The sequence below is a fragment of the Oncorhynchus kisutch genome, linkage group LG2, assembly GCF_002021735.2.
Source record: "Oncorhynchus kisutch isolate 150728-3 linkage group LG2, Okis_V2, whole genome shotgun sequence".
In the NCBI taxonomy this organism is placed as follows: domain Eukaryota; kingdom Metazoa; phylum Chordata; class Actinopteri; order Salmoniformes; family Salmonidae; genus Oncorhynchus; species Oncorhynchus kisutch.
In genome coordinates this window covers 69,510,861-69,531,077 of record NC_034175.2, presented here as the reverse complement: position 1 = coordinate 69,531,077, position 20,217 = coordinate 69,510,861, and the positions used below count along the sequence as shown (strand labels likewise).

Genomic DNA, 20,217 nt, shown 5'->3' with positions numbered 1-20,217 from the left:
AGCAAGAAAGGTAGGGAGGTAGAGAGAGATGTGGGGAGAGAGAGAGAGGGGGAGAGAGGGAGAGAGAGAGAGAGAGAGAGAGAGAGAGAGAGAGAGAGAGAGATATAGAGAGAGAGATATAGAGAGAGAGCGATAGAGAGCAAGAGCAAGAAAGGTAGGGAGGTAGAGAGAGATGTGGGGAGAGAGAGAGAGGGGGAGAGAGGGAGAGAGTGAGAGAGCGAGAGAGAGAGAGAGTTCTAACCATCTGTTGAAGTTTTAACCATCTGTTGAACTCAGTGGTTTGAACATGTTTTAAATCCTTTGACTAAATAAGCATCTGTCTTCTATTCTCAAGTTTGACATTACTTTAAGAGACCCTCACAATGTGGAAAATAAGAGTGTTTGAGCCATGTTTCCCCTTTTAAATATTTTCATGGGGAGTTTTACAGGTGAACCAGAGAGAGAGAGAGATGAATGAACTGTATGTCAAATCAAATCAAACTAAATTGTATTTGTCAAATGCGCCAAATACAACAGCTGTACACCTTCCCGTAAAATGCTTACTTACAAGCCCTTAACCAACAACCACGTTTTAAGAAATATAAGAGTCAAGAAAATGTTTACTAAATAAATTAAAGTTTTAAAAAGTAACATAATAAAATAACAGTAAGGAGGCTCTATCCAAGGGGTACCGGAGTCAATGTGAGGGGGGTACGGGTTAGTTGAGGTAATTGAGGTCATATTACTCAACAAACTGGATGTAGTCTATCACAGTATCATCTGTTTTGTCACCAAAGCCCCATATACTACCCACCACTGCGACCTGTATGATCTTATTGGTTGGCCCTCGCATCATACTCGTCGCCAAACCCACTGGCTCCAGGTCATCTACAAGTCTCTGCTAGGTAAAGTCCCCCCTTATCTCAGCTCACTGGTCACCATAGCAGCACCCACCTATAGCACGCGCTCCAGCAGGTATATCTTACCGGTCACCCCCAAAGCCAATTCCTCATTTGGCTGCCTTTCCTTCCAGTTCTCTGCTGCCAATGACTGGAACGAACTGCAAAAATCTCTGAAGCTGGAGACTCATATCTCCCTCACTAGCTTTAAGCACCAGCTGTCAGAGCAGCTCACAGATCACTGCACCTGTACATAGCCCATCTGTAAACAGCCCATCTATCTACCTACCTCATCCCCATTATTTATTTATCGTGCTCCTTTGCACCCCAGTATCTCTACTTGCACATTCATATTCTGTACATCTACAATTCCAGTGTTTTAATTGCTATATTGTAATTACTTCACCACTACAGCCTATTTATTGCCTTAACTCCCTAATCTTACCTCATTTGCACTCACTGTATATTGACTTTTTGTTTTCTTTTGTTTGTATGTTTTGTTGATTCCATGTGTAACTCTGTGTTGTATGTGTCGAATTGCTTTGCTTTATCTTGGCCAGGTCGCAGTTGTAAATGGGAACTTGTTCTCAACTAGCCTACCTGGTTAAATAAAGGTGTTCTCAACTAGCCTACCTGGTTAAATAAAGGTGAAATAAAAATAAATAAAAAATATGTACATGTAGGTAGGGGTAAAGTGACTATGCATAGATAATAAACAGGTTAGTTGAGGTAATTGAGGTCATATGTACATGTAGGTAGGGGTAAAGTGACTATGCATAGATAATAAACAGGTTAGTTGAGGTAATTGAGGTCATATGTACATGTAGGTAGGGGTAAAGTGACTATGCATAGATAATAAACAGGTTAGTTGAGGTAATCGAGGTCATATGTACATGTAGGTAGGGGTAAAGTGACTATGCATAGATAATAAACAGGTTAGTTGAGGTAATTGAGGTCATATGTACATGTAGGTAGGGGTAAAGTGACTATGCATAGATAATAAACAGGTTAGTTGAGGTAATTGAGGTCATATGTACATGTAGGTAGGGGTAAAGTGACTATGCATAGATAATAAACAGGTTAGTTGAGGTAATTGAGGTCATATGTACATGTAGGTAGGGGTAAAGTGACTATGCATAGATAATAAACAGGTTAGTTGAGGTCATTGAGGTCATATGTACATGTAGGTAGGGGTAAAGTGACTATGCATAGATAATAAACAGGTTAGTTGAGGTAATTGAGGTCATATGTACATGTAGGTAGGGGTAAAGTGACTATGCATAGATAATAAACAGGTTAGTTGAGGTAATTGAGGTCATATGTACATGTAGGTAGGGGTAAAGTGACTATGCATAGATAATAAACAGGTTAGTTGAGGTAATCGAGGTCATATGTACATGTAGGTAGGGGTAAAGTGACTATGCATAGATAATAAACAGGTTAGTTGAGGTAATTGAGGTCATATGTACATGTAGGTAGGGGTAAAGTGACTATGCATAGATAATAAACAGGTTAGTTGAGGTAATTGAGGTCATATGTACATGTAGGTAGGGGTAAAGTGACTATGCATAGATAATAAACAGGTTAGTTGAGGTAATTGAGGTCATATGTACATGTAGGTAGGGGTAAAGTGACTATGCATAGATAATAAACAGGTTAGTTGAGGTAATTGAGGTCATATGTACATGTAGGTAGGGGTAAAGTGACTATGCATAGATAATAAACAGGTTAGTTGAGGTAATTGAGGTCATATGTACATGTAGGTAGGGGTAAAGTGACTATGCATAGATAATAAACAGGTTAGTTGAGGTAATTGAGGTCATATGTACATGTAGGTAGGGGTAAAGTGACTATGCATAGATAATAAACAGGTTAGTTGAGGTAATTGAGGTCATATGTACATGTAGGTAGGGCTAAAGTGACTATGCATAGATAATAAACAGGTTAGTTGAGGTAATTGAGGTCATATGTACATGTAGGTAGGGGTAAAGTGACTATGCATAGATAATAAACAGGTTAGTTGAGGTAATTGAGGTCATATGTACATGTAGGTAGGGGTAAAGTGACTATGCATAGATAATAAACAGGTTAGTTGAGGTAATTGAGGTCATATGTACATGTAGGTAGGGGTAAAGTGACTATGCATAGATAATAAACAGGTTAGTTGAGGTAATTGAGGTCATATGTACATGTAGGTAGGGGTAAAGTGACTATGCATAGATAATAAACAGGTTAGTTGAGGTAATTGAGGTCATATGTACATGTAGGTAGGGGTAAAGTGACTATGCATAGATAATAAACAGGTTAGTTTGAGGTAATTGAAGTCATATGTACATGTAGGTAGGGGTAAAGTGACTATGCATAGATAATAAACAGGTTAGTTGAGGTAATTGAGGTCATATGTACATGTAGGTAGGGGTAAAGTGACTATGCATAGATAATAAACAGGTCAGTTGAGGTAATTGAGGTCATATGTACATGTAGGTAGGGCTAAAGTGACTATGCATAGATAATAAACAGGTTAGTTGAGGTAATTGAGGTCATATGTACATGTAGGTAGGGGTAAAGTGACTATGCATAGATAATAAACAGGTTAGTTGAGGTAATTGAGGTCATATGTACATGTAGGTAGGGGTAAAGTGACTATGCATAGATAATAAACAGGTTAGTTGAGGTCATTGAGGTCATATGTACATGTAGGTAGGGGTAAAGTGACTATGCATAGATAATAAACAGGTTAGTTGAGGTAATTGAGGTCATATGTACATGTAGGTAGGGGTAAAGTGACTATGCATAGATAATAAACAGGTTAGTTGAGGTAATTGAGGTCATATGTACATGTAGGTAGGGGTAAAGTGACTATGCATAGATAATAAACAGGTTAGTTGAGGTAATCGAGGTCATATGTACATGTAGGTAGGGGTAAAGTGACTATGCATAGATAATAAACAGGTTAGTTGAGGTAATTGAGGTCATATGTACATGTAGGTAGGGGTAAAGTGACTATGCATAGATAATAAACAGGTTAGTTGAGGTAATTGAGGTCATATGTACATGTAGGTAGGGGTAAAGTGACTATGCATAGATAATAAACAGGTTAGTTGAGGTAATTGAGGTCATATGTACATGTAGGTAGGGGTAAAGTGACTATGCATAGATAATAAACAGGTTAGTTGAGGTAATTGAGGTCATATGTACATGTAGGTAGGGGTAAAGTGACTATGCATAGATAATAAACAGGTTAGTTGAGGTAATTGAGGTCATATGTACATGTAGGTAGGGGTAAGTGACTATGCATAGATAATAAACAGGTTAGTTGAGGTAATTGAGGTCATATGTACATGTAGGTAGGGGTAAAGTGACTATGCATAGATAATAAACAGGTTAGTTGAGGTAATTGAGGTCATATGTACATGTAGGTAGGGCTAAAGTGACTATGCATAGATAATAAACAGGTTAGTTGAGGTAATTGAGGTCATATGTACATGTAGGTAGGGGTAAAGTGACTATGCATAGATAATAAACAGGTTAGTTGAGGTAATTGAGGTCATATGTACATGTAGGTAGGGCTAAAGTGACTATGCATAGATAATAAACAGGTTAGTTGAGGTAATTGAGGTCATATGTACATGTAGGTAGGGGTAAAGTGACTATGCATAGATAATAAACAGGTTAGTTGAGGTAATTGAGGTCATATGTACATGTAGGTAGGGGTAAAGTGACTATGCATAGATAATAAACAGGTTAGTTGAGGTAATTGAGGTCATATGTACATGTAGGTAGGGGTAAAGTGACTATGCATAGATAATAAACAGGTTAGTTGAGGTAATTGAAGTCATATGTACATGTAGGTAGGGGTAAAGTGACTATGCATAGATAATAAACAGGTTAGTTGAGGTAATTGAGGTCATATGTACATGTAGGTAGGGGTAAAGTGACTATGCATAGATAATAAACAGGTCAGTTGAGGTAATTGAGGTCATATGTACATGTAGGTAGGGCTAAAGTGACTATGCATAGATAATAAACAGGTTAGTTGAGGTAATTGAGGTCATATGTACATGTAGGTAGGGGTAAAGTGACTATGCATAGATAATAAACAGGTTAGTTGAGGTAATTGAGGTCATATGTACATGTAGGTAGGGGTAAAGTGACTATGCATAGATAATAAACAGGTTAGTTGAGGTAATTGAGGTCATATGTACATGTAGGTAGGGGTAAAGTGACTATGCATAGATAATAAACAGGTTAGTTGAGGTAATTGAGGTCATATGTACATGTAGGTAGGGGTAAGTGACTATGCATAGATAATAAACAGGTTAGTTGAGGTAATTGAGGTCATATGTACATGTAGGTAGGGGTAAAGTGACTATGCATAGATAATAAACAGGTTAGTTGAGGTAATTGAAGTCATATGTACATGTAGGTAGGGGTAAAGTGACTATGCATAGATAATAAACAGGTTAGTTGAGGTAATTGAGGTCATATGTACATGTAGGTAGGGGTAAAGTGACTATGCATAGATAATAAACAGGTCAGTTGAGGTAATTGAGGTCATATGTACATGTAGGTAGGGGTAAAGTGACTATGCATAGATAATAAAGAGGTTAGTTGAGGTAATTGAGGTCATATGTACATGTAGGTAGGGGTAAAGTGACTATGCATAGATAATAAACAGGTTAGTTGAGGTAATTGAGGTCATATGTACATGTAGGTAGGGGTAAAGTGACTATGCATAGATAATAAACAGGTTAGTTGAGGTAATTGAGGTCATATGTACATGTAGGTAGGGGTAAAGTGACTATGCATAGATAATAAACAGGTTAGTTGAGGTAATTGAGGTCATATGTACATATAGGTAGGGGTAAAGTGACTATGCATAGATAATAAACAGGTTAGTTGAGGTAATTGAGGTCATATGTACATATAGGTAGGGGTAAAGTGACTATGCATAGATAATAAACAGGTTAGTTGAGGTAATTGAGGTCATATGTACATGTAGGTAGGGGTAAAGTGACTATGCATAGATAATAAACAGGTTAGTTGAGGTAATTGAGGTCATATGTACATGTAGGTAGGGGTAAAGTGACTATGCATAGATAATAAACAGGTTAGTTGAGGTAATTGAGGTCATATGTACATGTAGGTAGGGGTAAAGTGACTATGCATAGATAATAAACAGGTTAGTTGAGGTAATTGAGGTCATATGTACATGTAGGTAGGGGTAAAGTGACTATGCATAGATAATAAACAGGTTAGTTGAGGTAATTGAAGTCATATGTACATGTAGGTAGGGGTAAAGTGACTATGCATAGATAATAAACAGGTTAGTTGAGGTAATTGAGGTCATATGTACATGTAGGTAGGGGGTAAAGTGACTATGCATAGATAATAACAGGTCAGTTGAGGTAATTGAGGTCATATGTACATGTAGGTAGGGGTAAAGTGACTATGCATAGATAATAAACAGGTTAGTTGAGGTAATTGAGGTCATATGTACATGTAGGTAGGGGTAAAGTGACTATGCATAGATAATAAACAGGTTAGTTGAGGTAATTGAGGTCATATGTACATGTAGGTAGGGGTAAAGTGACTATGCATAGATAATAAACAGGTTAGTTGAGGTAATTGAGGTCATATGTACATGTAGGTAGGGGTAAAGTGACTATGCATAGATAATAAACAGGTTAGTTGAGGTAATTGAGGTCATATGTACATATAGGTAGGGGTAAAGTGACTATGCATAGATAATAAACAGGTTAGTTGAGGTAATTGAGGTCATATGTACATGTAGGTAGGGGTAAAGTGACTATGCATAGATAATAAACAGGTTAGTTGAGGTAATTGAGGTCATATGTACATGTAGGTAGGGGTAAAGTGACTATGCATAGATAATAAACAGGTTAGTTGAGGTAATTGAGGTCATATGTACATGTAGGTAGGGGTAAAGTGACTATGCATAGATAATAAACAGGTTAGTTGAGGTAATTGAGGTCATATGTACATATAGGTAGGGGTAAAGTGACTATGCATAGATAATAAACAGGTTAGTTGAGGTAATTGAGGTCATATGTACATATAGGTAGGGGTAAAGTGACTATGCATAGATAATAAACAGGTTAGTTGAGGTAATTGAGGTCATATGTACATGTAGGTAGGGGTAAAGTGACTATGCATAGATAATAAACAGGTTAGTTGAGGTAATTGAGGTCATATGTACATGTAGGTAGGGGTAAAGTGACTATGCATAGATAATAAACAGGTTAGTTGAGGTAATTGAGGTCATATGTACATGTAGGTAGGGGTAAAGTGACTATGCATAGATAATAAACAGGTTAGTTGAGGTAATTGAGGTCATATGTACATGTAGGTAGGGGTAAAGTGACTATGCATAGATAATAAACAGGTTAGTTGAGGTAATTGAGGTCATATGTACATGTAGGTAGGGGTAAAGTGACTATGCATAGATAATAAACAGGTTAGTTGAGGTAATTGAGGTCATATGTACATGTAGGTAGGGGTAAAGTGACTATGCATAGATAATAAACAGGTTAGTTGAGGTAATTGAGGTCATATGTACATGTAGGTAGGGCTAAAGTGACTATGCATAGATAATAAACAGGTTAGTTGAGGTAATTGAGGTCATATGTACATGTAGGTAGGGGTAAAGTGACTATGCATAGATAATAAACAGGTTAGTTGAGGTAATTGAGGTCATATGTACATATAGGTAGGGGTAAAGTGACTATGCATAGATAATAAACAGGTTAGTTGAGGTAATTGAGGTCATATGTACATGTAGGTAGGGGTAAAGTGACTAGTTGACTATTATAGATAGGTTAGTTGCAGCAGTGTAAAAAAAGGGGGTCAATGCAAATAGTCCAGTGGCCATTTTTTTATTTTACCAGGCAAGTCAGTTAAGAACAAATTCTTATTTTCAATGACGGCCTAGGAACAGTGGGTTATCTGCCTGTTCAGGGGAAGAACGATAGATTTGTAACTTGTCAGCTCAGGGGTTTGAACTTGCAACCTTCCGGCTACTAGTCCAACGCTCTAACCACTAGGCTACCCTGCCACCCCATTTGATTGTCTGTTCAACAGTCTTATGGGTTGGGGGTAGAAGCTGTTAAAGAGACTTTTGGACCTAGACTTGGAGCTCCGGGAACCGCTTGCCGTGCGGTAGAAGAGAGAAAAGTCTATGAATAGGAAGGCTGGAGTCTTTGACAATTTTTAGGGCCTTCCTCTGCCACGTGTGTGTGTGTGTGTGTGTGTTTCCCACAGGTTATCCTGTCTCTGGGACAGAATCTGCTCCCTTCTTCCGCGACAACTTAGATCTGCTCTCTCCTTCCGAAAATAAACAAACACACACACACACACACACGGAAACGCTGGGTGTAGACCAGCACTCTGGGGGCACACAGGGGAGGGGGACACACAGGGGAGGGGGACACACAGGGGAGGGGGGCACACAGGGGAGGGGGGCACACAGGGGAGGGGGGCACACAGGGGAGGGGGACACACAGGGGAGGGGGGCACACAGGGGAGGGGGGCACACAGGGGAGGGGGACACACAGGGGAGGGGGCACACAGGGGAGGGGGGCACACAGGGGAGGGGGACACACAGGGGAGGGGGACACACAGGGGAGGGGGACACACAGGGGAGGGGGACACACAGGGGAGGGGGGACACACAGGGGAGGGGGGCACACAGGGGAGGGGGGCACACAGGGGAGGGGGGCACACAGGGGAGGGCTATTTTTAGAAGAGGAAAAGTGTTCTCTGAGGGGAGAACTACAAACAGAGACATAGGCTTGTAGCTGACATTCTGGCTGTCAACCAGCTGTGTCAACTTAAACCCATCCGCCACACTGTCTCACTAACAGCATACAGACTGGATACAGAAAACTCACTGTCTCACTAACAGCATACAGACTGGATACGGAAAACTCACTGTCTCACTAACTAACACAGCCTGGATATGGATAACTCACTGTCTCACTAACTAACACAGCCTGGATACGGAAAACTCACTGTCTCACTAACTAACACAGCCTGGATACCGATAACTCACTGTCTCACTAACTACCACAGCCTGGATACCGATAACTCACTGTCTCACTAACTAACACCACTACATTTTGGGGGCTCCCGAGTGGCGCAGTGGTCTAAGGCACTGCATCTCAGTACTAGAGGCCTCACTACAGACCCTGGTTTGATTCCAGGCTCTATCACAACCGGCCGTAATTGGGAGTCCGGGCTAGGGTTTGGCTGGGGTAGGCCGTCATTGTAAGTATGAATTTGTTCTTAACTGACTTGCCTCGTTAAATAGAGGTAAAAAAAATCTAATAAAAAACATTCCTAAAGAAAATAATGTACTTTTTACTCAGTATATTTTCCCTGACACCAAAAAGTATGTTACATTTCAAACGCTTTGAAGGAAAATGGTTCAATTCACACCCCTATCAAGAGAACATCCCTGGTCATCTCTATTGCCTCTGATCTGGCGGACTCACTAAATGCAAATGCTTTGTTTGTAAATGATGCCTGAGTGTTAGAGTGTGCCTCTGGCCCTCTGTAGAAATAAATACATAATAATAATTGTGTTTTACTTAATTAAGGAATGTGAAATAATGTATAGTTCTACTTTTACTTTTGATAATTAAGTATATTTTAACTATTACATTTACTTTGATATTTAAATATATTTAAAACCATATAGTTTTAGACTTTTACTCAAGTAGTATTTTACTGGGTGACTTTCACTTTTACTTGAGTCATTTTATATTAAGGTATTTTTTATTTGACTCTAGAATGACAATTGGAATACACCAGGCCACTCTGTGGACATTGGCGATGTGACCAGAGTTGAGAACAGTTCAACCTAATGCAAATATAGCTAAAAAAACAGAGATGGTATTGAAAATGAAACTGGCTGCCAGATAAATCACCTTTATGGTTAAAGATAGGGCTGGGTTAGGTGAATCAGATCCTAGATATATGTTTAAGGTCTGCCCTATGCAGAGAGGCCCCAAGCCAAACACTGGCCACTTGGCTTGACTGTTTACATGCTTCAAATGTTAATTCCTCCTTTTACGTAGCATCGTTTAAAGCCTAAATACCTCAACTGGATTAAGGTGAAATACCGCATTACGGACTACCCTATAAGGCAAACGCTGCTCGCCTGTGACGCCTATCAAAGATCCAGTGCGTAAGGATTTAATAGCAAGGGACACACACGGCTTATGAAGTCATAGCCTTGTTATAGACTCTGTAGGGGAGGTAGGTAGCTGGGTCTACACTCGACACATCTTTTGACAATGGGACTGGGGTAGGTAGGTTGGCTTTAGCTGAATTTACAACATACACATATACACAGACACACACGTATACACACACACGGCAGGAGTGTTTCTCCTCTCATAAGGCGCTCCTGTCACTCATCTAAAGGTCAGAGCTGCTCTACACAGATGAGTACACTGTCCAATGAGCAGGCTGCACGGCTAATCCAATCAGAGATTTCGGAACACAGGGTTGACTAAGAGACATCATGAGGGCCGGCCGCATAACTGAGAGAGAGGGTGGGAGCAAGAGTGTAAAACTACCAGTACTGGGAGCAAGAATGCAAAACTACCAGTACTGGGAGTAAGAGTGTAAAACTACCAGTACTGGGAGTAAGAGTGTAAAACTACCAGTACTGGGGGCAAGAGTGTAAAACTACCAGTACTGGGAGCAAGAGTGTAAAACTACCAGTACTGGGAGCAAGAGTGTAAAACTACCAGTACTGGGAGTAAGAGTGTAAAACTACCAGTACTGGGAGCAAGAGTGTAAAACTACCAGTACTGGGAGTAAGAGTGTAAAACTACCAGTACTGGGAGTAAGAGTGTAAAACTACCAGTACTGGGAGCAAGAGTGTAAAACTACCAGTACTGGGAGCAAGAGTGTAAAACTACCAGTACTGGGAGCAAGAGTGTAAAACTACCAGTACTGGGAGCAAGAGTGTAAAACTACCAGTACTGGGAGTAAGAGTGTAAAACTACCAGTACTGGGAGTAAGAGTGTAAAACTACCAGTACTGGGAGTAAGAGTGTAAAACTACCAGTACTGGGAGTAAGAGTGTAAAACTACCAGTACTGGGAGCAAGAGTGTAAAACTACCAATACTGGGAGCAAGAGTGTAAAACTACCAGTACTGGGAGTAAGAGTGTAAAACTACCAGTACTGGGAGTAAGAGTGTAAAACTACCAGTACTGGGAGCAAGAGTGTAAAACTACCAGTACTGGGAGTAAGAGTGTAAAACTACCAGTACTGGGAGTAAGAGTGTAAAACTACCAGTACTGGGAGTAAGAGTGTAAAACTACCAGTACTGGGAGTAAGAGTGTAAAACGTCCAGTACTGGGAGTAAGAGTGTAAAACTACCAGCAGCAAGTACAAGGACTAAAAGTCCCAAAAATACATTACCAGAAATATTGGACACTGCTAAAACAAGATCAGCTTCTACAGCTTCTTCTACTAAGAAAAGAGGCCAGAGTGGAGATGGTGAAGAAGAGCAAGACTGCTACAAAAGTCCCGTGTGCCTGATTATGACACTTCTCAAGTTCGAAGTAAAACTGTTTTTGTGAAGCATGAAAAAAAGTAGCTTTGCTCTAGTTTTCTGTTCTATATTCTAGTTTGTCCCTCCTTGGCCCCCGTAGTTCATCTCCTTGTCCCCACCTCCTTCCTGTGGCCAACTGGGCCAGAAGTAATCTATTATTAGCCTGTTCCTCTGCCACACACACACACACAGTTACACACACATACACAAGCATACATACACTCACTTACACACAAACGTACACACACTTACACACACACACACACACACACTTACACACACGCACATTCCCCTGTTACACTGAGGGCAGGCCTGCCAGACAGAACTGAACAACCTTACCACCAAGTAATGTACACCCACACACACCTCTCCCTGGCCTGAATATTGAAGCACACACACACAATGGACAAAGGCTGAGCTCCAATGAGTCCAGCAGCTGTGTTGCGGGGATAAGAGTGGAGCAAGTTCCCTGAAAGGAAAATTGAAGAGAACAGGCCTGCATCCTGCCCCTGAGGATATCCAGCTTCTAGTCAAGCTACTATACTGCAACAGTTAGGACATACACCTCCTAACACCATATCCCCTAGCCTGCTACAGTTAGGACATACACCTCCTAACACCATATCCCCTATCCCCTAGCCTGCTACAGTTAGGAGATACACCTCCTAACACCATATCCCCTATCCCCTGTACTGCTACAGTTAGGACATACACCTCCTAACACCATATCCCCTAGCCTGCTACAGTTAGGACATACACCTCCTAACACCATATCCCCTATCCCCTAGCCTGCTACAGTTAGTACATACACCTCCTAACACCATATCCCCTATCCCCTAGCCTGCTACAGTTAGGACATAAATCTCCTAAAAGCCATATCCCCTGTACTGCTACAGTTAGGACATAAACCTCCTAACACCATATCCCCTGTACTGCTACAGTTAGGACATACACCTCCTAACACCATATCCCCTAGCCTGCTACAGTTAGGACATACACCTCCTAACACCATATCCCCTATCCCCTAGCCTGCTACAGTTAGGACATATACCTCCTAACACCATATCCCCTATCCCCTAGCCTGCTACAGTTAGGACATACACCTCCTAACACCATATCCCCTATCCCCTAGCCTGCTACAGTTAGGACATAAATCTCCTAAAAGCCATATCCCCTGTAATGCTACAGTTAGGACATACACCTTCTAACACCATATCCCCTATCCCCTAGCCTGCTACAGTTAGGACATAAATCTCCTAAAAGCCATATCCCCTGTAATGCTACAGTTAGGACATACATCTCCTAAAAGCCATATCCACTGTACTGCTACAGTTAGGACATACACCTCCTAACACCAGATATATCCCCTCTTTCTTAGCCTGCTACAGGAACATCTCTGGAGATACCTGAAAATAGCTGTGCAGCAACACTCCACACCCAACCTGACAGAACTTGAGACTATCTGCAAAAGAAGAATGGAAGAAACTCTCCAAATACAGGTGTGCCAAGCTTGTAGCGTCATACCCAAGAACACTCAAGGCTGTAATCGCTGTCAGAGGTGATTCAACAAAGTACTGAGTAAAGGGTGAATACTTGTAAATGTGATATTTTCGGGAAGGGAGGGGGGTTGAGGGGTTCTCATAAAGTATCTAAAAAAAACAGTGTTTCTTTGTCATTATGGTGTATTGTGATGTCATTAAGGGGTATTGTGATGTCATTATGGGGTAGTGTGATGTCCTTAAGGGGTATTGTGATGTCATTAAGGGGTATTGTGATGTCATTATGGGGTATTGTGATGTCATTATGGGGTATTGTGTCTAGACTGACGAGGGGAAAAAAAATGTTAATCAATTTTAGAACAAGGCTGCAATCTAACAAATTGTGGAAAAAGTCAAGGGGTCTGAATACTTTCCGAAGGCACTGTATCTCTGCTTCTAACCTACCAGAATCAAAAGCCATGGGGAACACTTCCTGATTCTGTCCAATTGGAGTGCAGAGCCACATACATATCACTGCTTCTTCCCTATCAGAGCTCAGGTATATGTTTCTTCTGCCTGCTAGCGGAGGAGAGGAGAGGCCAAAGACATTCTGGCCAGCACAGCCACTCACCTTTAATCAGGGATAAGGAGCCTAGAGGAGGGTCTGGACAGAGATCAGAGATAACATTCACACACACACGCACGCACACACAGAAAAATACACGACAAGAGACTGTCGGACTCTAATGGGCTTTAGAAGCCACTATATGTCCATGCTAGAAAGGACATTATCATGTGGTAGTGCTTGGTCTCGGAAGGGATCCATTTAAGATTATAGTACAATAGTCAAGTTGGAAGGACAGGCAGTGACTTAGGGAGATGAATGCATTTTTTCAGGTTCAGAAAACTGGTCACTGAGCTTTGTAGCTCATCTCCAAATACACAGTAAACTCCAATTCCTCCATTCATAAGAAGGCAAATAGTTGTTTTCGAGCCGACCTAAGTCTGATGAGACAGTTTTACTGATGGCCAGAGCTATTGTCTGTATGCCTTTGTAGCGATACATGTTTCTGCTTTAAGCCTGCCAGACGTAGCCTGTCAAAGCCAGAAGTAGCCTGTAAAAGCCAGACGCAGCCTGTAAAGCCAGACGTAGCCTGTCAAAGTTAGACGTAACCTGTCAAAGTTAGACGTAGCCTGTAAAAGCCAGACATAGCCTGCAAAAGCCAGACACAGCCTGTAAAGCCAGACGTTGCCTGTAAAAGCCAGCATAGCTGGTAAAAGCCAGACATAGCCTGTCAAAGTCAGATGTAGCCTGTCATAGCCAGACGTAGCCTGTCATAGCCTAACGTTGCCTGTCAAAGCCAGAAGTAGCCTGTCAAAGCCAGACGTAGCCTGTCAAAGCCAGACGTAGCCTGTCAAAGCCAGACGTAGCCTGTCATAGCCCGATGTTGCCTGTCATAGCCAGATGTTGCCTGTCATAGCCAGATGTTGCCTGTCAGATGTAGCCCCCCCCCCCCCCCCACAACAATACTCTAGATATAAAATAAAAAAACTTCGACTGAGGCCTTTGAGGTGGGGATCACACCTTGTCAGTGGTTGTTGCTAATTTCCCTGTCTCTAACGACACGTTGTCATTGGGTGTGAAGGAACACCAAACAGAACAGGACACAGCATTAAAATGACCTCCATCCAGGGGAGGGTGCTGGAGGAGGGGGGGAGAGAGGAGAAGACGGGGGCAAAAACGACAAAACCAAACCCAGCAAGGAACTGCACAAAGGAAGGAGAGAAAAGGTGAAGGGGAGGACAGACGCAGTAACAATCGAAACACTCTTCGTAAAAGACGGTTTTGTCCTGTCTCCACAATAGACCTCTCTTATCACCCACCAAGGATGACAAGGTAATGAATGTGACTAGTGGTCAGTGTCACTGAGGATCTCTCTCTCTCTCTCTCTCTCTCTCTCTCTCTCTCTCTCTCTCTCTCTCTCTCTCTCTCTCTCTCTCTCTCTCTCTCTCTCTCTCTCTCTCTCTCTCTCTCTCTCTCTCTCTCTCTCTCTCTCTCTCTCTCTCTCTCTCTCTCTCTCTCTCTCTCTCTCTTGTATTACCACTCAAACACATACACACTTTGTAGTGGAATGTAGTGCTTTGTGGCAGTTGTGTCTCAGTCTGTTTGCTTAGTGCAGGGCTTGGATTGGACACACACACACACACACACACACACATAGTCAGGGTCAGCTGATTGACAGACACTCAGTTTTCCAACAGCTGTATCAGGTTCCCAAATCACATTAGTGGTTAGAACAGGGACAATAAGGCACCCATCCCCTCTCAGACCGTCAGGATTGGAAAGACTATACTTCTCATGATATTCGTCTCACTGTAATTATATTAACAAACACATGCACTCTCAAAAAGCTCATGTCTAGAGTCAAATGAATTGTACAACGAGCAAGGTAGAGCTGGTGGATGGAGAGCAAGCTATTACATCTGTATATTTGGGGCGGCAGGGTAGCCTAGTGGTTGGAGTAGTAACCGAATGGTTGGAAGATCAAATCACTGAGCAGACAAGCAGACTGTTGTTCTGCCCCGGACCACGGCAGTTAACCCACTGTTCCTAGGCCGTCATTGAAAATAAGAATTTGTTCTTAACTAACTTGCCTAGTTAGATGAAGGTAAATAATAATAACATGCTTTGTAAGTAGGAAAACCTGATCAAATACTTGTTCTCCCCACTGTAAATAACTGACTAGCCTAATAAAAAATAAATAAATATATATATATCTGTCCCTGTCTTTCTTCCTCTCTGTCAGTGCTGGACTCAGTCTCAGGTGCTATTCACTTTTTTATTGTGTGTGTGTGTGTGGGGGGGGGGGGGGGTTGTTTGCGTGCATTCAGACCCCTTGACTTTTTCCTCATTTTGTTACTTACAGCCTTGTTCTAAAATGAATTAAATACATGTATTTCCTCATCAATCTTCACACACTATCCCATAATGACAACGTGAGAACAGGTTTTTAGAAATGTTTACAAATGTATTAAATATAAAAACAGAAATACCTAATTATAAGTATAAGTATTCAGACCCTTTGCTATGAGACTCGAAATGGAGCCCAGGTGCATCCTGTTTCCATTGATCACCCTTGAGATGTTCCTACAACTTGATTGGAGTCCACCTGTGGTATATGCAATTGTTTGGACATGATTTGGAAAGGCACACACCTGTCTATATTAGATCCCACAGTTGACAGTACATGTCAGAGCAAAAACCAAGTCAAGAGATCGAAGGAATTGTCAGTAGAGACGGAATGTGTCGATGCAACGATCTCAGACCATGAGAAACAAGAATCTCTGGTCTGATGAAACCAAGAATTCTTTGGCCTCAATGACAAGCGTCACGTCTGGAGGAAACCTGGCATGAGGGGAAAAAACTATTTAATCTATTTTAGAATAAGGCTGTAATGTAACAAAATGTGGAAAAAGTCAAGGGGGTCTAAATACTTTCCTAATGCACTGTCCATGCATTAAGTCCAAGTTAGTAAAAACCCTACACACTAAATCAAAGTTAGTAAAAACCCTACACACTAAATCAAAGTTAGTAAAAACCCTACACACTGAGTCCAAGTTAGTAAAAACCCTACACACTGAGTCCAAGTTAGTAAAAACCCTACACACTGAGTCCAAGTTAGTAAAAACCCTACACACTAAGTCCAAGTTAGTAAAAACCCTACACACTGAGTCCAAGTTAGTAAAAACCCTACACAGTGAGTCCAAGTTAGTAAAAACCCTACACACTAAGTCCAAGTTAGTAAAAACCCTACACACTAAGTCCAAGTTAGTAAAAACCCTACACACTAAGTCCAAGTTAGTAAAAACCCTACACACTGAGTCCAAGTTAGTAAAAACCCTACACACTGAGTCCAAGTTAGTAAAAACCCTACACACGATGTCCAAGTTGGTAAAAACCCTACACACTAAGTCCACGTTGGTAAAAACCCTACACACTAAATCCAAGTTAGTAAAAACCCTACACACTAAGTCCAAGTTGGTAAGAACCCTACACACTAAGTCCAAGTTGGTTAAAACCCTACACACTAAGTCCAAGTTAGTAAAAACCCTACACGCTAAGTCCAAGTTGGTAAGAACCCTACACACTAAGTCCAAGTTGGTTAAAACCCTACACACTGAGTCCAAGTTAGTAAAAACCCTACACACGATGTCCAAGTTGGTTAAAACCCTACACACTAAGTCCAAGTTAGTAAAGACTTTGCAACCCCAGAGAACCATGTCCTTAGTAACTAAACGTACTAACTGTAAAGTACCATATACTTACTGTAGCCTACATATATTATGATGATTTGAATAATGGCACCTGCAAAAGGTAAATTACCATATTATCATTAGTTGGATGAAATCTGGTAATTACTGTCTATAACACATACGGCAGAACAGAAAACCCATGGTACAATGTATTTTGGCCTACCAGGGTCTTCCTCAGGCAGCGTTGCCATGGCGCCAGTCAATCAGGGGACAGGGATGTGGTGGTTGTCCTGGGCAACCAGATAGATGGTGGGTGAAAGAGGGGCAGAATGTCCTCAGACAGACAGTGATTCAGGCGGTGACCAAACACACACACCACACACACACACAGGTTGAGCAAACAACCAGAGTTGGAACAACACACAGAGCCAGCGTGCTGCTCCATTAATACCCTTCTGCACAAACACACACACACACCATCTTCTGCCCCGGGAACACGTGCAGGTAGACAGAGATATACTTCTGCATTCAGATACAGGTTACTCATCCCATCTCTCTCTTCTGCCCATATCTGACGATTTCTCTAGTTATTTTAAAGTTTCAAACAACATTACACACATCATCTTCACTTAACTTTGCTTATTACAATACACCACAACTGCAATGTAACAATTACACGACTATAACACAGCTAACTACATCAACAGTGTTTATACAGTAGCTTTACTAACACTGAGTGGTACCGCAGGTCAAATGAAAAGTAGCTGTCTGATATACTGTAGATACAACAGTCTTCTGACGACGTCTAATATAAATGTAGCCTTATGATTACAGAACAGAATATAGACAGATACCCATCGCTGTCATACAAACATATTTTCATTTCTATCTGCAATAGGTTGTGAATTGAATATGCGCCATGCAGCGCTATAGGTAAATGTACTACACCGGAGTTATTGCCAGGCCAATACAGTGAAGATAACCGTGCACATTGTGTGTAGTATTTATTGAGGCATAAGGTTTCGGTACTGTACACACAATAGCCCTCAATTATCGAAACGAACATGCACAATTTCACGCTCTTTTCTACAATCGTTTGGTAAGTGAGAGACAATGTCTCTTCAACGATTCTACTTGAGCCTCTTACACTCCTGTGACAAGATGTTAGCCTACTTCAGGAATGTGTTCTACTGTCAGGTAAGCTAATGACCACACATAACCCTATCTGCTCTTGTAAGTTGCTCTGGATAAGAATGTCTGCAAAAGGACTTGAATGTAAATGTGAATAACAAAGCCCTGTGCTCCAGCCCAGTGTCCCATGTCTAAATATAAACCATTACTTGAATAATAAAGGCAGGGTGGAGTGGACATGTCAATAATTAAGTGGCTATTTTCTGATGGGAGAAGAGAGACTCATAGATAGTGTGTGTCTGTGTAAAGTGAACCATGACCGCTAAGGTGTCTGTCAGTCTGTCAGGTGGAAGGAACTCCACCATCCTCTATGCCTTAGTTGTAGTTATCATACAGTTTCAGTTTCAGTTGTTTCACGGAAAAAGTTCAACTTAATACACTGAAAACAAATCTCCATAATTTGAAAGTAAAAGTGTACTAAGTTAGGCTATAATAGGCAGGCTAGGCTATAATAGCGCTCCAACTGTCTCAAAACAAAACGGATACCTGTAGATCAAACAACAATGCGGAATGCTTTCCACAGTTTATTTTCGATAGATGTTCTATTCTATTCTATGGTCAAATGTTGCATAAAATGACTGAATATGTGACATTCGGAATCATGCGTGCTGGTTGTCAAAATCAAACTGTGTTATTAGTTGATATTGCCTTCCATGAAAGCAACATGGACTAGGCTACCGATACAACACCACAAGAAAGACGCACGATAGCGAACACTACAAAATAATCTAGCCTATGCCTCCAAAACATGAATCAAGTCGAGACTGGCACCAGACATATAAACAGACGTGTCGTTTCTTACCTTGCTTCTGAGCTGTCCGGAGGTCGACACTTTCCGAATGAGTTTCTGCGGGCCTTCTTGTTCTCCCTCGCTGTCTGACGACTCATCCACGGCCCCAGAGCCCCCGACAGCCCCCACCACATGGGCATGGATCCCTGCTGTTGATTGGCCTTTCTCCGGCTCCTGTTGGGAGAAAGGATAAGACCAGTCGGAGTTAGTCTTCCCCCGGTCAGCCGCTCCCTTCCTCTCCGGGATGCGAGAGCTGGACAGCGGTTGAAAAGCGGCTTTCCTCGCCGTCATCTCCTCCCGCTTCTCAAACCTATAACTGGCGCTATAAGAACCGAGATCTATCCAAGAACATACGTCCGCGGCTGAGCTCATGGGGATGTAGCATGTCTCGGTGCTGTGGGGTTTACTAGGGTAAAGCTTGCTTCAGGATGTGTTTATGGTTCCAGCCTACATGCTCAGATCAGACTGAGGCTAAAGACCGCCTAGGCTCAGTAGGCTGCCCTCCGTACACACAGCTACAGACGCACCACAAGCCAACAACCAGTGGACATCGCCATGGAAGGCCCTAGTGGCCGCAACAGAAGCAGTCCAGCGGGTAGCCTACTGTAACTGTAACCGATTGAAAAGCCCACTCAAAAATATGTGTAAATGGAACAGCCAAACTACTCGGACAATGTAACTATTTATGTTAGCCTATACACAGGAACACAGGGATATATAAATTGCCTATTTTCCAAATTGTGGCTAAGTATAATGACATGGATGTTATATTAAGTCTAAAAAGGCATGTGCGATAAAGAAAACAATATTTCCAACACAACACTATTTCACGTTTATAAATATGCCTATATACATATTGTCAACCACTATCGAGTCTGAAGCGAAGATGATACAGAGTAGCCTTTACGGGGGTGGGAGGGTATTTCTTTAAAACTGGAAAATGTAACCTACGGGTTACATTCCAATGGTTTTGCGAATGTAGAGAAACCATCCCATTGCTCAGGCTAAATGACACTGGATACTTTGCGACAACGTAAC

At 41.6% G+C, this 20,217-nt stretch overlaps 1 protein-coding gene across 4 annotated transcripts in view; it reads right to left on the bottom strand.

The window, feature by feature from the left end:
* The window catches only part of LOC109905228 (diacylglycerol kinase eta-like), a 118,108-nt gene extending 98,100 nt beyond the window's left edge, over positions 1 to 20,008 (bottom strand). For all 4 annotated transcript variants that reach the window (XM_031800827.1, XM_031800833.1, XM_031800830.1 and 1 more), the window contains exon 1: positions 19,192 to 20,008. In XM_031800827.1, the coding sequence (XP_031656687.1) occupies positions 19,192 to 19,551 (360 nt within the window). In that variant the 5' untranslated portion in view covers positions 19,552 to 20,008. The remainder of the gene's footprint in view (positions 1 to 19,191) is intronic.
* Between the last annotated feature and the right edge of the window lie 209 nt (positions 20,009 to 20,217).